Raw genomic sequence first — 20,312 nt, 5'->3', positions numbered from 1 at the left:
GGACGAGTTCTTGCCCCAAGTGGAGGAGTTGAAGTGTCTTGGGGTCTTGTTCCTGTTGTACCATTATTTATACATCAAATCTACCCAACGCAATAATAGACTCTCTTTTTCCAACAGGCAAAAAAGTTTGATTCTACGTTTTTCCATTCTTCAATAATAAGCAGTGGAGCACATCTCGACTTTGACAAGTTCAGCCACTTCTCACAGATTCTGGACAAAAATAGATTTCTCTGTCAACAAACATCAAGCAAAACTGAAGTTTGCAGACAACACAACTTTGAGCTAAGCAGGCTCATTAAGGAAGAGATGATTGTGAACTTGCTACCCCTCATACTGTAATTGGCTAACTGGTATCAACAGAAGACAATTTCAATTTTCAAGGAATTACAGTCTCCCAAGAACTGAAGAGGAAGGCCAACATCAAGTCAATCCTCAAAAAGGCTTAGCAGAGGATTTAATTCCAACATGTGCTGAGGAAGCACAGCCTGCCACAGGAGACGTTCAGGCAGTTCTATACACTATCCAGGATCCAGCACAAAAGTTCAGCTACATTATAATATTCAGTTGTAATGGACTAAAACCTGCACCGAACAGTTGAATGAGTTGCAAACTCCTCGCATTTTGTGACCGATTCCCTGCTGGAGCTTTAAAAACAGGGTTGATTAACTAGAAAAGAGAATTGATGAGTTACTGTGGTTTTGTTTTTTTTAGTCAAGGTGGAAAAATGAGTGGTAGCTCCGGAAAAATACTAAACATCGACAGCTATCCTTTGACATTTCAAGTGACTCCATATTCAGACTTTCAGTAGACAGATCTGATCTCTTACCCTCTGTGAACACCAGTTTGCCCTTGTCATCTGAGCAATAGCATCCTATGTACTCCTGGATGTCTGTGTGCTCGTGGTTGTTGATTCTGACACAATGGTTACCAGTCGCTGCAGCCAGCCAACGGATTAGACTTGTCTTCCCCACAGAGGTTTCCCCCTGGATCAGCACTGGGTGAGTTCTGTTATGGATGAAGCACACAGGAAATTTACAACAGACGATTTGTTTCCAATCAGTAAGGAATGATTTGTAGAAAGTTGTCTACGGTTGAGAAATAATTCATAATTAGTAGACCTTTTTTTGGGTGGGGCACATTTAATTTGGGTAAGAACCACAGTGTTACAGCAGAGAATATAGATATACCGTACAGTTGTGTTTGGTGTTTTGTGTAAGTAAAGCTCAAAATTCTTCAAGATATACTTACATTAGTGATAATGCATTGGGAAATTTCAATTCTTATCAAAACATGAAGAAAATGTATCATTTATTTAGAGAACACCAAAAAAAATATGCGGCACCAAAAGCTTATCTGCGAGGCTTTCCTTTCGGACGGCTATATGACAAGGTTACAACAATATTAACTCTTTGTTTTCCAAATTAAAAATGATGCTACAATTTATTAATTTATACACTGATCTATTTTTGTCAAAAATGTCAAAGAAATGATTTTTGGACGTCACAAACGCAACGTGATTGGATAATCATGAATGTGGAGATAAAACTTCCGCCTGCATATTCAGCAGCTAATTTTTCCTGTGTGTGTGTGTGTGTGGACACACAGGCCTATGCCAAAAATTTTGAATACCCAAGTAAAGTTCATTTATTTCAATAATTCGTTTAAAAAGGGAAACTTTTTTGTTATTCGTTAGACACACTCAAAGCTGAACATTTCAAGCCTTTATTTGTTTTCATTTTGATGATTACAGCAGGAACACCAAAAAAATAAGAATGTTATAAAATAAAATAAATAAAATTTAAATGTTATGACAAATCTGAACATTATTGACCTCAGGTGTATAAATCTTGACACTTGGTAAACGCAAAACACCAGCAATTTTTCTTCATCAAAACTGAAACAAATAAAGGCTTCACATTTATCAACTTGTCTGTAAAATGTGGAAAAACTGAAGCACCGTTATGAATGCGCTGCACCTACCCTGCAGATACCACTCTTGCAAGGTCCCGTAGGTTGAGTTTGACCGAGGGTGTGAGAATGTAGCTGGGATCCAAAGTTGGCTCCAAATCTCCCTGTGAAACCCAGTAGCCCTCAACTGCCACACATTGTTTGCCTAAAGGAGCCACAATGGGCTGAAAGAAATATAAAGAGCAAATAAGGTTGGATATAAATGAAACCGCATTAATAATTATTTACCAAAGCAGAGACAGTTTAATGATAATAAAGTTTAAAAAATATTACGTAAATGAGTAAAAAGGAACAATTCTACTCAGTCCCTTCTGTAATAAATCCCCAACATCAGCCTCAATCTTCCCTTTTACAGTGACTGATTGCCATTACAGCGAAGCTATTTAACTTTCTCGGAATTCTTACTTGATTGAGACACTTGGTGTTTCCTTTGAGAATGTGCTGACAAACCAGTTTCTGGACCACAGGATGGGACATTCTGTCGAGCTGAGTTAGAAAGCTGAGACAGAAACCCTGCAAACATTCAGTTAGTGGACGATTAGGTGCAAGTAGATATCGGGCGGTTGAGCTGCTTAACACCAAAGTCAATAAAAGCAGAGATAATAAATAGACAGCTAGTCTTTGAAGCCTTCAACAACAAAAAGTGAACAAGTCTAGTGTTTCAATTACAGTGTTATCTCTACTTACGAAATTAATTGGTTCCGGAAGAAATTTCTTCACTAGAAAATCTCGTGTCTCTACTTACAAAAGTAGAGACACGTTTTCCATGTAATGCCCTAATTTGTTCCAAGCCTCACCCAAAATTCAGACAAACGTTTTCTAAAGCATAAAAACGCATCAAAATATGTAACAAATACATGTGACAAATTTGATTATTGGACAATAAATGAGAGTTGTGCACAATGTAAAAAGCAAAGAATCAAGAATAAAAATGGGCATTTAATTTTTAACTGCGTTCATCGTTTTTTGCATTTAGTTTTTTTAAATTGTTTTTTGTGTGCATGCAAATACTTGTTTTGTTTTTGAACTTTCTTTTTCATAATTATTGCTGCTGTAAATTGCTACATTTCTCCATTGTGAGACAAATAAAGGGTTTCTTTTCTTTTCTTCATTTTCTTTCTCAGAAGTGTTTTTTGCCTGGCGTTTCGTAAACAACTGACCAAAGGACCTCTGTTTTTGTCAGATTTCAAAATTCCAATGTCCACGGCAAACATCAGCAGAGTGAGCGAACACCCGACTGGTGAACACTTTGTCAGGGGATTCACATTTACCGGTACGTAAAACTATTGGAAGACATCATGGCCCGAGAGGCGAATGCCGAGGACGGTGCGACACACCTATCTCTCTATCGACACACACGGTAGGTCCCCCCTTTGCCAATGGGATGCCACGATGATGCTCGGTAATAGCCAATGGCAGAGCAGCTATAAGTATTTTGCGTTCAGGAAGCTCAACGCTGTGAGTAGCAACTCATACTGTATTTTTACCTTTCATATCTTGAAATTTCTTTCATAACTAGAGGCAATATTTTCCTGTTGAAAATTGAAAGTTGAAATTTTTGCATGAAGAGACGTTCCTAAGTAGAGGTACCACTGTACATTTGGTGAATTCATGTTCACTGGCTTCTTACCTCATAAAGTGAGCGCTGCACAATTTTGCATGGGTTCGCTGCCACATACTTCAGTGCCCTACATAGTGTGCGCAGGCTATAGTGGGGTCTTTGACCGGTTCCGCCCACAAGGTGTGAGGTAGCCTCTTTTCTCACTGCCAGGTAAAAACTATACATACAGATAGAAGTACATGAATATGATGCGCAAAAATAATGAAGGTATGATCAAAATTGAATTTTGAGACGAAAGGCCTCTCATCCGAAAAGTCTTCATTAGTTCGTGCAACAAGGCTTGATTAGAACACACCAGCCTGAGGAGTGTGAAAACCCCAACTATTTATGTGGGTGGGAGACAGATGGGGGCTTCAGAGCAGGCATACTGCTGGACCACTAGCTTTAAGTGAGGTTTCTGTCTCACAAGACATTGAGGCCACTATCTAGCACAGGGGTGCCCAACCGGTCGATCGTGTAGCCCGTGAACTGGTCCCAAGTCGATCGTGGGGGTGTAGGGAAATATACTGTATATATTTTAAATTGATGTGTGTCTGTGTGCACGTTATCAATATTCTACATTTTTGTGTTAGTGCACACGCCACCATAAGCATTCTCTCAGTTTCACTTTTACAAAAAAAGTATTTAAAAAATACAATAATACAACAGAGCAAGTCACTTTTAACCTATGGTGGCGCGTTACCTGCATCACTGAAAGTTATTAGCAGTCAGCAGTCTGCACTTGCAGCTCGCGATTAGAGCTGTTGCCATATACCGTATTTTCACGACTATAAGGCGCCATTAAAAGTCTTAAATTTTCTCCAAAATGGACAGGACACCTTATGGTGCGGAGCGTCCTTTGTATGCGCTGAGTTCCAAAATCTGACTGACAGCCGACACGCTGTTTATATAGCGAAAAGGCGGAAGTGACTGTGGCCAGGCATGCGGGAAAGAAGTCGGACAATCAGGGAAGGATGGGCGTGTATATATACACATATATGGATGGGGGAAGGAAGAGAGAGAGAGAGGACAGGCAAGCTGGGGAGCAGCCCGCCAATGGTGAAGGGTGGGCGTGTAAGTGGACGCTAAAGGGACGCCGCAAGCCAGTACCAACACTTCTATAGAGTGTGGCAATGTGCATTGTTGCAAAACAACTCCGGTTTTGGTTTCTAAGAACCCCTGAAAATAAATTCGATAAAGAGACACGCCTACGAAGCTCAGTTCAAACTTAAAGCCACCGGTTATGCTTTTGGGATGCGTGCCCATCTCACAGCAGCGGTGAAAAAACAAGTCAAGCAAATGAACTCTGAGCTTGCCGTTATTCCCGGAGGCTTGACTAAAGAACTCCAACCGCTGGACATTGGCATCAACCGGGCGTTCAAAGTAAAGTTGCGAACGGCATGGGAACAATGGATGATCGATGGCAAACACAACTTTACAAAGAGTGAGAGGTAGCGCTGGGCGAGTTACGCCACAATACGCAACAACGAGACGGAACGCGGCATTTTTGATGGATTACGGTACTTGCACAATTGTTCAATTCTTTCTACACACACACGCGCTGCCACCATGTTTCGCTCTGTTCTTTACTTTCAAATGCAACTCACAATAGCATGTGATGCGTTCAATGACAACTGGGATGTGCAGTCCTCTGCTTCAGATACAGAGGATGAGAACTTTGATGGATTTCTGGGTGATGATTGATCGAAAAACGTGAGAACATTGTACGATGGCTAAATAAAATACACCCGAACTCAGTTCTGCTTTCGTTGCCTTTTTAAAAACGGGTTTTTAGCTTGTATCTGTATGTCTTGGCATGCTACCGTATGCTTCAAGCTAACGTGCGCGCATGCATGCCATATGTTTAAGCTGGCGTATGTTTTACCATTGTAAAACTGCGCCCATTGGAACAGTGCGGTCTGTCTATGTGTAAAATACAGAAATGTCACCCATTAATGAGACTGCGCCTAACCGTACGGTGCGTCGAATAGTCGTGAAAATACGGTACCTTTTATTTTTATTATTCTCATTCCAAGTTCGTTTCATGTACAATTCACACTGGCACCGGCAAAGAATGGGAATTGGAAGTCCCAAGAGAAACTTTTAAAACGATACAGGTGAGCTACGATAGTAAAGTTGTTGCCCTGAAGACGCTGCCAAAGCGCGTCCCATGCCACCACGTCAGGTCTCGACTAAGGTAGGAGCCGATTCCTTTTTCCAACTCACAAGCTCTTGTATCGACTTTATTTTTTAGTTTCATTCGTGTTCTGGGCCATGATAGCCATTGCTCACCATGGCATGCGTGTGGTTACGCGTGCAGTATGTGGGTCGATTGTGGGAGGTCAGTTACTTGAAAAGTTGATCCTTGGTCAAAACTGGTTGGGCACCCCTGATCCATCATGTTTCATCTTTTTTGCCTCGCAAGGTTTAAAATACTCACTGCGCGGGGGCGGCGGTGTGGCATGTACATGCGATGTGCATTTTGTGTCATTTCGACTGTCGTCGCGTGTGGGAGCACGTGTGAAGAAGTGTCTATCTGATGGATATGTGCTGCCTTCTACAAATAAAGGGGTTTACTTTGAATTATATGTCTCTTGAGATTCGAGCACACACACCAACGGTAGTGTGTGGCTACTTGAGCCATGCCAAATTAAAATAAATCCATGCAAAGCTGTCAATCGTTCAAATATAAAATGGTTACATTTGGACGTGCTTTTAATGCATGCGTCACCAACTCCGGTCCTTGAGGGTTTTAGATGTTTCCCTCCTCCAACACACCTGATTTAAATGATCATTCATCAACACGCTCAGCAGGAGCCTGATAAGGATACTAATACTACATTTGAATCGGGTGTGTTGGAAGTTGGAGACGTCTAAAATATGCAGGATAAGAGACCTCGAGGCCTGGGATGTCGGAGGATGCCTGGGAATGAACCCCAAGACAAAAAAATGTGCTCCTCCACATTTAATTGACGTTAGGTCCAAGAGTCGTATGACCGCTGGCACTTAAACGTTATTTAAATAGAAAAATGATACGTCACAAGCAGGCATCATCTTACTTTATCCATCAGTTAGCATGTGATGTTACTAATTTGAGATTGGTAAACTTGATTTATTACTAATTTATTTTTTGTTTTTAGCCGTCTATATCAGCAGCCATCAGCGTGTTCCTCGATGGCCCTCAGCAAGGGCTGCAAAGCTGGATAACGATCCTGATCATTTGAATCAAACGTGTTGCAGCAAGGTGGGGTGGGAAAACATCTAGCAAACTGGCCTTCGAGGAACAGGATTGAAGATATCTCGTCTATAGGGGTGTTCTTACGGCAAGATTTGGTCCGGTGTCCCAGTATAGCGTTCACACGTGCAAATTAGCGCCGGCGTAGCCCCGGCAAACAGCTTACACCGGAGCAAATTTGATCCACCTCAGGCAGGTGGTTAAAAATTTGCTCCAGATCAAATAATCGTTTGCGAAGCAGCTCCGATGTAAATTTGCACGTGTGAATGCAAATGAGTTAAATTTGCTCCAGAGCAAATGCTTGTGAAGAGTTGATTACGTACGCCGAGAATGCGTTGCTTTCGTGCTCTGTCGGACTTCCGTCATGTGTTTGTTTAATAACGACACAAGACTGGCTGGTAACATCTTTCCTTTTGTAGGAGACTGGACTGTCTCAGAGTTGTTTGTGTAGTTTGTTCCTATGTTGCGTGTTCACAACCCCCCGCACCCCATATAATTTATTTAGTGATTTCCTCTCTTGATTTTCTGTTTGGCGCATTACGCGTTTGCTTTTCTGAGTGTCTTTGAAGTCATCGTTGATTTACGTTTACGGGGGCGGTCAGTCTCGAGCAGAAGGCACGGAGACAGAGAAGGACGTGCCAGTCCGGTAGTCGCTCGAGTTGTGTATATGTTTTAAAAAGAACCAACACGACAGCTAGTTTATTTTCTGTCGTTTTGCTCCGCTGCAGAAACTGCCGTGTGAACGCAAGTGGGGCTGCACCGACGCTGTGCCGGTGCCGACACGCTCAGCGGCTTTGTACGTGTGAACGCTCCACACAATTTGCTGCGGTGTAAAATATATCGCAACAAAATACATTGGTGCAGCGCCGGAGCAAATGTGTGCCGTGTAAACACCCCTTAGGTGATGAACTGAGTAATTGGGAAGTGCAGTCCATGACTCCTGTTTCATCAGAGGTGTAAAGTCCAGGTCTAGAAAGCAAAAACGGTCATAGTTTGGCTTTAAACACAGGTGCTTTTACTCAACAGCTCGGGAGCTTGTTTCCCTGCCTGGTTGAGTAAAAGCCCCTGGGCCCTGCATTAAACAACAGAAAAGGATTTCCTTTGGGATCATTTTTGAACAAGCCAAACTGATATACAATAAACCTTTACCCGCAGGTAATTATTTTTGGATTTCTCAAAGTGTGTATGAAGTTGTTTTAACCTTATGATTCCATCGATTACACTCCTGTGGGGATTCAGTTTTTTTAGGTAGACTGAAACCAAGATCCGCAGGTCTCCCTCATTATCCAGCTCCTCCACATACAGCTCTGTAAACCTGCAGGGATAAAACATTAAAGTTCATCGCAATTAAGTGTTAGTATGGTTTGCGTTCACATGTCTGCACCACCTTACCGGTTCCTAAGGCCATGGGGCAGGTTTTTTTTACCCACATCAGTAGCTGGGTTCATGCAGGCAAATATTCTGAAGTCTGGGTGTCGAATAAGAGCAGCTAGAGCAAAACCAAGAAGAAAAAAAAGCCATAAATGTAGTGGAATATTAAATTCTAAATTTAACTTTACTATTGTGAGCATTTGCAGGAAAATGAGGCTGACAAAGTGGAGCTGGTAGACATGATGAGGTTTGTCACTCTGAGAATGGATTCTTTGCCTCTACCCAAAGATATTAAGTCACTGATGGAATACTTGGGTCGAGAAGTTTCCCAGATTGTTTGAAGTACAATGTTAGTGTTTTGGGACAAAAAGAGTCATTGAACAATAATGGGGGTTTTGAAGAAATTTGTTGGGATTGTGAAGACAGCTCCAAATGTGACTGCTTTCAAGTCCAGGTTCAAATCTGTTGACAGCTGGAGTCAATGGCAGAGGAGGGATTAGAGATGGATACATCTCACAAATTCCATACATAATTGGACATACCACTCCCAAAGACATTTTTATGTATTTTCAGACTCCACACATTCAACCCCAGGTACATGGCTGGTACTGAATGAGTTACAAAAGTGTTGTATGAATTTACTGTGCATCACCAAAATGACACTCCGGTCAACGTCCAACAGGAATTTAAGGGCACACAGAGAAGTATCGAACTTCCCAAGGATAATAAAATAATGGTAACATAGTCATCACAGGTCAGTCTGTAAACATCAATAAGCAACATGTGACACTAGCTAGCAATCAGCTAGCTAGTTAGACACAAGCTAGCAACGTGGCCATGTGCGTGAGAATGTGAAGTGAATTTAGACAAGGGGAGGTAGCTAAAATAAAACAGATGAAGCTGCAAAGTATTAGTCATTACTCAAATTATTCGTGCAGGATATTTCTTCTACAAGACCAATTTGTTGTGGTCTACTTTAATAATTAGATTATTGATAACTAAAAACATGTCCGTTGAATTTGCAAAGACATACTTATAGACTACTGATCACTGTCAAATTGACATAACTGTAGACTTTCAGAACAATTTTATTTTTCTGCCTTACTTTGTTTGTTTACAAAGGCATCTATAAACATTTATTATTCACAATAATAAGAATCAGAATAACAATGTAAGAATAATAATAAGTAGAAGAACAACAACATGCAGAATTAACACCTCAAGTATCACTTAAAAAAAACAAGCTTACCTAAATCTCCACGGTCCAACAGAACTAAGGATCCAGCACTGCTCTCAAGCAGTCCACTCAAACACTCTAGGGTCTCTGATGCTGCGAGATTGATCTCATCTAGTAAGATCCAATAGCCGTTCTTCACCGCCTTGGCTAATGTTCCCTTTAAATAAAAAACGTTTGAAACTAAAGAAACAAAGGATACACTTGATGACAAATTTATGTTTCATAACAATGATTTATTTTTGCCTGCAAGCAGAATGATGATTGGATGTTTTGCTTATGGACACCTCAACAGTGTTCAGAAATTGGAATAACATCTCACTGACAAGGATGTTCAATTTCTGTTGGGTCTCCAGCAGAGTGCGAAATGTCCACCATTTCAGCCGCAAGCAAAGTCATTATGGATGGAGTCGATACACTCAGCTTCTGAGGCACCCAAGCATATTGGTTTGAATGTGAAATTCATTGTAATCAGGAAAAAACAAGGTTCATATTTCAAGGCTTTTCTCTTTTGAGTATGAATGTTTTACTTATTTTTATGTAGGCTTTGTATGTTGGCTTAAAAGGAGACTACAATCATGAGAATGTATCATAAGTGTGATTGTTAAATTACATATGTTATGGTTCTGAATCTGATCTTTGCCTCATGACTTCTACTCACCCGAAACACTGAAAAAAAGATATGTGCAATAAAAAAATGGACAGCTGGATCTCAAGTTCTTTACCTCCACAAAAGCAAAGATCATGGCTGTCTCACAGGCTCGAATCTGCTGCCGAGTCTGACTCAATTTTGTTGCCATGAAGTCCCACTTCTCTTGCAGTAAGGCGGCTATGCATAAAAAGCAGGGGATAAAAAAAGTAAAGGGAAGAGCAGTAATTATAATTGTTTACACGAACGCTTTTTACCATTTGGCTTTCCTTGCAACTCTTTAGTGAGGAAAGATTTGCAGACGTGGTCCATGAGTTTGAGAAGGTCGTGCCAACGTTTCTCCCTGAAGCACGTCTGCACATGGCCTAGAAATGCTAGGTTTTGCTTCCTGGAGTAAGTCTGGGAAAACAGGTCCTCAAAGGCCTCCCGCAGGGGAAGTAAGATCTGCCTATGGTCAACTGGCTTGTACCTAATTTAGACAGATAAGGGAGAAGTAAGTTGCAAAAAAACAAACACTATCATATACGCTAAAACTGTGCGGATGACCCGACAGTCTTACACTGGTATCAAACTCAAGGCCTGGGGGCCAGATCCGGCTCGCCACGTCATTTTATGTGGCCCACGGAAGCAAATCAAGCATGTCAACTTGCATGATGCTTGCCAAAATCTAGACCAAAATTTAAAATTCTCATATGTAATAAATAAAAGACATTTTGTGCGCATTTTAATGTAACCAAACCCCTCATTATGGTAACTTAAACAATAAGATAAGATATCCTTTATTCGCGCCACAATTTATTTATAATTATATATTTATTATTTATAATTAAATATAATTACTATAATAACAATTATTTATTTATAGTTGAATAAACCGTTATTATTGACTTTTTTTAATTTGGTTTCAGCCATAACGGCCTTCCAAGGGAAACGGTAACTAAAATTTGGCCCACGGCAAAAATTAATTTGACACCCCTGCAGAAGAAGAACATTGTTGAAAGGACATTTTAAAGGAAAAAAATTTAAAACATCCTTCTCTAGTCCCGTTTTAATACCTCTGTTATTTTAATTATTATTTTACAACACACCGCACCGTGACAAGGGGTGTTGATGACTGCATGTAAATGCACCCATTGGTCAGTTAAATAAGGTTTGGATACCTTGCTTCTTCCTGAAAAATGGCCGCTTCTGTGGTAACTAGTGCGACTTACCCACCAAGGAGGTCTGCAGTATCACTCTGTTGGTTCATGTTTACAACCATCAACTTATGCCCTGGAAAAAATATAAATCACAAATACCAAGGTAAAAATGGTGTGAGTGAGGTAGAATGCTGTGCCAGGACCTGCAGGTAGCCAGCAAGGTAGCAACATTAGCTTAGCCCCCATTTCACAAGGTCCAAAAATGGGTTTTGTTATCGATTTTGGGAAAAGAATAAATACAAGTGACCATAGCATGTTTGTATTGTCAAAGCTGCTCTCATCGTGAAATGTGATGATGATTATATGGTTTAAAAACCAGGCTATTCCATTTGTGGATCCAGTTCGTCACCTGTAATTCTGGCCAGGTGTTGTACGGTGGTGGTTTTTCCCGTCCCAGTCTCTCCCACTAACAGAACAGGCTCCTGTTTAGCAATGCACACAGCCAGTCGCTCTAGTAGAACAGCAGCTGGACGAGTAGCAGCAAAAGTCTGGTGATCACTGCTAATAACAATAAAAAACATTGATCAAATATAGTCAGATAAGAAGAAATCTAGCAATGTTTTTTAAAATTGGCCAATTCAGCAATTGTGGTACCCAAGGTGTTGGGCTCAAAATGCATATCTGTAGTCCCCTCCAAGTTTCGCAACCTTACTATACTTAAATTCAGCTGTTTTCAGGCTTTACAAAATGTTTCATTTGCTCACATAATGAAGAAAGTTTTATCAAAAATAACTAGTAATTGGACTTTCTTTCAAAAAGAAAATATCCACTTTCATTTTGTGTTCATACGTGAGGCTCTATGTTTGTAGTATACTTTTGTATGCACAATGTGATTTAATAAAAACAAACTAGCCGCATGCATTAACCTGTACATCAACTTTAACCCAGGAAAAAGCAGATTTTTCCCCATGATTCATTAGCAAACGCATAGACAGAGGCGGCAAAAGGGGTTGCCGTGTAAATGAGCCACTTACATTACAAGCTGCACCGTTTCAGTCTGCTTTCGAACTAGACTCACTCGACCCACCAAGGTCTCATGCTCAGCCAACGAGATGGCAGGTTGATACATCTGACAGAAGTGTTGCACCTAGAAGCAACGGGAAAAAAATGTGTTTCCAACAATGTATACCTGTGTATTATATTGAACAGAAACTAAAGGTCTTATTGAGAATGTTCGTTGTTTTAAAACAAAAGTTCTGTATGCTTTATTTACGGTATTCTACTTAATTGTGAATATAAAAAAGTCAGTCCCAAATTTGGTTGGCAGCACCACTTTTACACGCATGGATGAAGTTGTTGGTACTTCTCTGATAATGAAAGAAAGAAAGAAATGGAAAAAAGGTGACGAAATGGAGCGGTAGAGAGACAGCTAGATAAAAATCAGCCAATGAAAACAAGACATTACTATTGAATTGCGGTTCAAAAAGATTATTAAAAAAAACCTGATGGTTTCATCAGGCTTAAACAAAAATGATGGTACTGCAAGAAAATAATTTGCAGAGTACTGTACATCCCATACTACGTACAGTGGTACCGCTATTTACAAAATTAATTGGTTGTGGAAGAAATTTCTTCAGTAGAAAATTTGGAAGTAGAGGCGCATTTCCCATGTAAATGCCCCAATCCATTCCAAATCACCCAACCAAAAAATTCAAATTGTTTTCTAAAGCATAAAATTGCATCAAAATATATACGTTACAATATTTTATGTTGTGTGTTGTGTTTATTATTTTACTTTATGTTAACTGTTATATGCATGTATGTAATTGCATTTATTGTAGTATTCCGATCCTCTCGCGCAACCCTTTTTTCAGAAAAGTGACTAGTACAGTGAAACTCCTCTACAACGAAACCGACACCATTCCCACTCTCCTGCCCCCCTTACAACGAAAAAACCCTGTTGCGTTATACAAAATCTTTTCCTCTGCTCTTGCCACGCAAAGAGATTCACTAGAACAAAGTTTAATCCAACAGCGACCTTTACTGCTTCGTTTGGAAACGGCAAAAGCAACCACCACACTGGTTTACACAGCTCTGAATTTCCTGAACGCAACATATCCTTAGCTGCTCTGCCATTGGCTTACCGAGCATCATCCTGGCCTTCGATTGGCCAAGAGGGACCCTATCTATGTGTGTCGATACTGTAGCTAGATTCGTGGAAGATAGAGTGGAATGATTCCGATTAGCTGCTCAATGTAAATTGCTAGTGGCTCAACGGACAGTCAAATAAACGAACTTTTCCTGGAATGCTTTACTTGTTGTCATTCTAAAAACCTTATGCTAACTGGAGCGCTAATTAGAGAGAAGGTGAGTTCCATCATGCTAACAATGGCCATCGAGGATTACGAAGCGTCCCGTGGCTAGCTTTAAAAGTTCATTGCATAACATCAGCTGAGCAACGCCGTCTTGGGTGGCGATCGAGGGGAGGTCGGGTAGAGACAGTGAGATGGTGGAAAGAAAGGCCACCGGGTCCAGGGAGTATTTGTCATTGTTAGATTCAGGTGCAGCATGAATGTTGCATTACTAAAATGGCTACAAAACGGACCTTTGGATGTCAAGCAGCTAAGACAAGAAGTGCTCCGACGCTGGAGGGTTAAAGTGGGTAAAAGTGATCAAAATGAAAGACGGAGGAAGCAAAATAAAAGACATCCAAGAAATTGATTTAAGTGAATGCTGATGGTAAATTTCGCAATTTCTTTCCCTTCTTTTCCTTTCTACACTGACTATATGAAGTGTCAAATAAGTGTGTGCTCATACTTGTGCTCTACTGGAATAAAAATAAAGTACACATACGTTTGTGTGTGTGCGTGTGTGTGAGTGTGTTTACATCTGAGATCAAATTTTCTACAGTGAAAAACCCCATGTTGTGAGAAATGTCTTGCTGCAAAATGATTTCGTTGTAGAGGACTTTTACTGTAAGAATCTAGTGACTTTTTCTGGTGTTATTGGAGACTTTTGGAGTCTGTGTGGTGAAAGCACGTTGTTTTCAATGAGCAGCGCCGGGAGCCGTTGTGGCCCCTCCTCCAAATGAAGCGCCAGGTTTAGAATCTGGGCTGGATGTAAATGTAAAACTTTTCCTTGTCTGAAATAAACTAAAAAAACAAATAAAAATTACAGAAGAAAAAATGATTAGAACCCCCCCCCCCCCCCCCCCCGCCCCCAAGTAAATCACACGCGCTGATGACATCACTGAGCAACGTTTAGGACAGCCAATAGCTACTTTCCTTGCCGATGTGTTGGAAACGCTGCTGGAAGTTGACCGCTATTAACAGTAGTTAGCAGCTCGCGATTACAGCGGTTATCACCCCGAAAAATCAACATGGCTGAGAGGAAATGATCCAAGAACTACCATTATCACCCTGAGTGGGAGCCAGATTATTTTTTAAATTCTCATTCAAAGCCTGTTTGTTTGATTTTCAATGAAACGATGGCTTTAGTGAAGAAAACGAATCTGGAGCGGCATTTCACAACAGTACACAGGAGCTATGAGATGGATTTCCCTGCAAAAACACTTGTGCTACAAAAGTGCGGGATTTTAAAGCAAATCAAAGACGCAAAGTAAGGCTGCAACTATTGTCACGTGTTTGCCAAACACTTAGTGTTAATGTGTGTGTGTGTGTAGGGGTGGGTTGAGGGGGGTGGGGGGTGATGAGATGAAAAAAAGACTGAGAAGTTCCAGAGTGTAAGCATGTAAATGGAAAAAAAATTCATAGAAAAAAAATGGGACGTTATTGTTCTGTGTTCTCGCTCAAAGAGTGTACACATTTTTGATTACCTGTGTATATTCACCTGTGTTCTTTTTTTTTTTAACTTTGCTTGAAATACCTTTTCTTTGGAGATATTGAGCTTGCTTCCAATTATCGCAGCGATCCGCAGTTGGCTTTCAGGGTGAGACATCATTGCTGTGAAGCAGTCTAGAGCCTGATTGAAATAGAAAGTCAAGTCAAGTCAACTGTATTTATAGAGCACTTTCAAACAGCCATCGCTGCATACAAAGTGCTGTACATGGAGCAATTTAAAATGCACAATAAACAGTAAGACAAATCGGTACTAAAGGCAGTAGAAAGCACCAAACAGTAAAACCAAGAACAAATCTAAGTCGTGCTGAGTCGAATGCCAAATAATACAAGTGAGTTTTGAGGAGGGTTTTGAAGATGGGCAGCGAGGAGGCTTGCCGAATGTTCAGTGGGAGGTCATTCCAGAGAGAGGAACAAAGATATTGCTTTCATACGTGGAAGCTAAATAACAAGCAAATAAAACTCTTAATCTCTTTTTCTACTTGTGTACCATTTAAAACATGTTTGGAAAAGCGACCATAACAGTCTAAGCCAGGGGTGGGCAATTATTTTTTGCATAGGGCCACATGAGAACCAGAAAATATTATGGAGGGCCGGATCAAAAGGGTGAACTAAATTCGACATAATATTAATTGGATTTCTTTATTTAAAAAGCAGTATTTTGCATTTTTTGGCACGTTTTTTCAGACTTTAAGAGTACATTATTCCGTCGTATCGAACGGGATTTGCTTGACTTGGCGCTACTGCGGGCTTCCGTATCGTCTCCCCCTTCCTCCCTATGCTCTGCAACTTCAAGTAACTGTGCCACCTGGCGTTGAAATGCCTGTCATTACAAGTCCAAATGAAATGAATGCAGTCGTTGACATCGAACCTTAATTGTGTACCAACCTTTGGCGGGCCGGATTAAAAAGACCAACGGGCCGGGTTTGGCCCGCGGGCCATAGTTTGCCCACCTCTGGTAAGCAATTAAATAAAAACATGGAAACTTTCTGTAAACTGACTTTTGTCACATTAAAAATTGTGATGGAAGTCCCTTGCCTCTTGAAACACATGCTGGGCAGTGGCGGAAGAAGTGCCGTTAAAGTTGACGTTGATCCTCTCACACCATTTCAGCAAATCTCTAGGGAATGAAGACACAAATTGCCATAAAGAGATGTGCAGCAATGAAATAACAGGTGGGCCACATTTATATAATCATGAAGGGAGTCAATGTATTTACTATCTTCTAACATTATACAATTTTATATAGCAGTGGTCCCCAAACCCCAGGCCGCACAGAAAGAATAAGATAAGATAAGATATCCCTTTATTCGTCCCACGATGGGGAAATTTACAGCCTCCAGCAGCAAGAATGCATGTAGAAAGAAGAAAGGAGAAAGAGAGAAAAAAAAACAACAAACATCTTTCAATTAAATACAATATGAACACAAATGGATAAAAATTATTATTATTATTATGATTGTTATTTTTTATTCATCAGCCTGACAGCAGTCATGTAAATAACTTACATTACTTCTGTTTTATTTATTTTGATCTCTGAATTATGTTTTATTTTGAAAAATTAACGGATACTCTGTTACAAACGTCTACAGTATGTCAATTTTGACGCAGATCAAGGCATGCTTCTCGGTTACGTCATAGGTTACTGCTAAAATGAAACCCGGCAGATAGGAAATGAGTAATAAACAAACATCTTTGGAACGTTTCTTTGGGAAGGGGAAAAGGTCCAGCCAGGAGACAGAAGAGAATCCAACTTTCAAGAAAAAGAAGGCTACATTTAAAAGACAGTATCAAGAGTCCTACTTAAAATTAATTAAATTAATTTATCTCAGCTCCGGTTTCCTCCCACATTCCAAAAATATGCATGGCAGGCTGATTGAACACTCTAAATTGTCCCTAGGTGTGAGTGTGAGCGTGGATGGTTGTTCGTCTATGTGTGGCCTGCGATTGGCTGGCAACCGATTCAGGGTGTCCCCCGCCTACTGCCCGGAGACGGCTGGGATGGGCTCCAGCACCCCCCGCGACCCTAGTGAGGATCAAGCGGTACGGAAGATGAATGAATGAATGAATAATTTATCTCAACGGGAGATTCCCCCGTTATGCCCACTCTGCATAACATGCGGCGATGGTGAGTCGTATTGTTCATGCACTTTGCATTTGCGGCGTGTTATTTTGAAGGCACGTTTAAACGTTACCATAGCGACCAGAGTGTTGTGGCCAGATAGGATGTTCCTCGTGTCATAATTAGTGTTATTATGTTTTGAAATGATCAGTTATTTTGTTGTATTTATCAGATACACCTTAAAGGCCGGTCCCTGAAAATATTGGCTGACATCCGTGGGGCAAAAAAGGTTGGGGACCGTTGTTATATAGCACATTTCACAACAGCTGCTGCTGTAACGAAACACTTTCCATAACATAAAATAATACAACTAAAGAAAGTGAAAAGAGTAAATCAAAACAAATTAATGATACTCATACGTATACAGTAGACAACAGAACAGTGTAGGTCTCATTTTGGGTCGAATGCCAAGGAATAACGAAGTTTTCAAATGAGTTTTAAAAGTGGAAGATTTAATGGAAGGTCATTCCAGAGGGAAGAACTGGCAACAGAAAAGGCTCGATCCCCTCTGAGGAACCCCAGTTAGTTCTGCCACTTGTCTCTATGAACATATCTGAGTGTGCATGTCCTTGGACAATTTATGTTTCAATACAAGTAAACTTTATTTAGCATGGCTGATAAAACTAATGGTAGTGCTGGTGGCAGCAATAAGCATAATGCAAGCGATGATTGCTAGTGGTCGTGGTAGAAAACGCCAGGCAATCTCCATGGAAACAAAGCTTGCCATTGTCAAAAAATTGGACGTTATTGAGAAGATGATTCATGTCGCACATGCAAATGGTATTGAGCAGTCAATGGTCAATGCCTTCCACCTCAGCAGCCTCTCCAGAACTCTTCCATCCACCTCCTCCACCATCTACATAAGGTTATTTATTTTTATTTTGGCATCCTGTACTCTCTAAAAAATCATTAAGATATAAGTTTTAAAATGTAATTTATGTAAGACAGAATTTGTCTATATAGTACACAATGTATATACCAGGGGTGCCCATTAGGTCGATCCTGATCTACCGGTAGATCTAAGACCGGTCCCAAGTAGATCCGAGGAGTGTCGTGGAGAAAAAAACAAACAAACAACCATTTGTGTGTCTTTGTACATGTTAGTAATATATTTTTGGGGTTAATGTACACTGCACACTAATCATCTTATCAGTCTTATTTTCACCAAAAAATATTTAAAAAATAAAATAAAGCAGATAAATCTTGAATTTACGGTGGCGCGTGATTGCGTCACTGGAAGTTGTTAGCTCTCGGCAGTCTGCAATTGCAGCTTTTGATTAGAACCGTTGCGCTGCATCTTTTATCGTCATTATTCTCATTCAGAGTTTGCTTCGTGTGCAATTCACCGAGGGCACGGGCAAAGAATAGGAATCTAGGAGGGCCCAGGGAAGCACTTTAAAACGGTACGTGCGAGCTACGAGAGTTTCGCATGCCTCAGTTTCAGGCTGTTTCTCATCATGGCATGCGTGTGCGTGTGCGAGAGTGTGTGTGTGCGTCGGTCAGGGTAGATCCCGGGAGGTTAGTTGATCGAAAAGTAGATCTTCGATCCAAAAAGTTTGGGCACCCCTGGTATATACTATATAAGTGTTTTTCAAACACTTGTGTGCCACATGATAGTGTCAGATGTGCGGCGGGAAATTATCCAATTTGTATGCCTGCGCAGTCTATCGCCCGGCAGAGTAATCGTGTAGTACTCTTCCATACCAGTCGGTAGCAGCAGCAGCTAGCTAATCACCTTGTGCTTCGAGACAAGCGAAGTTTCTGGCGTGAGGCATTACAACGAAAGCCATCTTTCATTTGGATTTACTTTTACCGGAGCTGCAATGGCACCAACTCCGTTGTGCTTAGTATGAGGTGAAAACGTCTCAAACAGCGCTATGGTCCTAAGTAGGCTTCAACTCCATCTCCAAACAAAACAACCTTTACTTCTAAACAAAAATGTGGAATATTGTGTTCGCTTGCGTAAACACATGGAGAAACAAGCAACGTGCCTGAGAAAATCTGCAAAGGTAAATGAGAGAGCCCTGAAAGCAAGTTACCATGCCAGTGAACTTGTGGTTAAATCAAAAAAGTCTCACCGGCAGAGCAATTAATACTTCCCGCCTGCAAAGCTATTGTAAATGAGATGTTCGGACCCGAAGCAGCTAAAGAAATAGTCTGACTGCTGTAAAAACTAAAAACAGAGAAAGAGAGAGCTGTGGAGGAAGAGCTTTGTGTGTCTTTCGTTTGCTGCCAGGATCTCAGATCTGTGTTCATCCAAACCATTTATCACACCGAGTGAGAATATATTACAGATGATAAAATATTTGATTCCTATTCAAGGTGTTATAATATAAAATTATTCTTCAATGTTAAAAATGCTTCTAATAACGATATAACACTTTCATTCTTAAAATAGGCTTTTTTTCACATTTTCACCTGATGATGTGGCGCAGGTTTTTTTCAATGAAAGAAATACAATACAATACAATACAATACATGCTGATTTATATAGCGCTTTCACAAAAGCGGCAGCTGTAACAAAGCGCTTTACAAAACAGTTAACATAAAGTAAAATAATAAACACAACACATAACATAAAACACGGACAGTCGTGGAGTCCTAACCACTTTTCCGTCAAACGCTTTGTACCTTGGCTCGAAAAAGATTGAGAAACACAGCTTTATAATTCAATTCGGTTTTTAGTATTTTTTAAAAATGTAATAACATTGAATTTTAAAATGAAATTTAATGAGTCTCAGCTTGCAAACAATTTGACCTATAAAAAGCCTCTCAGAGCCATTTATATATATTATGCCCACGGAAGTGTACGTCCAGTGTGTGTGTGTGTGTGTGTGTGTGTGTGTGTGTGTGTGTGTGTGTGTGTGTGTGTGTGTGTGTGTGTGTGTGTGTGTGTGTAACATGAATAAATTCCCCTTAAAGAGGGCTTTCGAAATGAATAGTGGGCGGAACCACACCTTAAGGAAAGTGTTCTACTCTCCAGCCGAGTGGAGATCTCCTCAGACTTGGACTGCTGGTTTTCATTGGAGCTTTGAGAGGATGATGGGTCCAAATGTCTATCACCGGTGAGGTGGCAGTAGATGTCTAACAGACGATCTGCCACCATTGTCAGGGTTGGGTACTTGCTAATAACCACC

The 20,312-nt window shown here is 40.6% G+C and overlaps 1 protein-coding gene across 6 annotated transcripts in view; it reads right to left on the bottom strand.

The window, feature by feature from the left end:
- mdn1 (midasin AAA ATPase 1) overlaps window positions 1-20,312 on the bottom strand; it is a 168,921-nt gene that overhangs the window by 134,681 nt on the left and 13,928 nt on the right. For 5 of the 6 annotated variants that reach the window (XM_052052117.1, XM_052052118.1, XM_052052120.1 and 2 more), the window contains exons 10-24: window positions 20,133-20,311; window positions 16,092-16,173; window positions 15,082-15,177; window positions 12,231-12,343; window positions 11,606-11,757; window positions 11,269-11,329; window positions 10,315-10,526; window positions 10,134-10,237; window positions 9,424-9,568; window positions 8,196-8,292; window positions 8,005-8,118; window positions 3,599-3,746; window positions 2,374-2,481; window positions 1,981-2,132; window positions 827-1,005 (exon numbers count right to left, since the gene is read on the bottom strand). In XM_052052117.1, coding sequence (XP_051908077.1) covers window positions 827-1,005; window positions 1,981-2,132; window positions 2,374-2,481; window positions 3,599-3,746; window positions 8,005-8,118; window positions 8,196-8,292; window positions 9,424-9,568; window positions 10,134-10,237; window positions 10,315-10,526; window positions 11,269-11,329; window positions 11,606-11,757; window positions 12,231-12,343; window positions 15,082-15,177; window positions 16,092-16,173; window positions 20,133-20,311 — 1,942 coding nt within the window. The remainder of the gene's footprint in view (window positions 1-826; window positions 1,006-1,980; window positions 2,133-2,373; window positions 2,482-3,598; window positions 3,747-8,004; window positions 8,119-8,195; window positions 8,293-9,423; window positions 9,569-10,133; window positions 10,238-10,314; window positions 10,527-11,268; window positions 11,330-11,605; window positions 11,758-12,230; window positions 12,344-15,081; window positions 15,178-16,091; window positions 16,174-20,132; window position 20,312) is intronic. The other variant, XM_052052119.1, reaches the window with a different exon arrangement.

The sequence above is a fragment of the Hippocampus zosterae genome, chromosome 19 (genome assembly GCF_025434085.1).
Source record: "Hippocampus zosterae strain Florida chromosome 19, ASM2543408v3, whole genome shotgun sequence".
NCBI classification, from domain to species: domain Eukaryota; kingdom Metazoa; phylum Chordata; class Actinopteri; order Syngnathiformes; family Syngnathidae; genus Hippocampus; species Hippocampus zosterae.
Note: the sequence above shows the minus strand (reverse complement) of the source record. Positions and strands in the feature narration are given on the sequence as shown.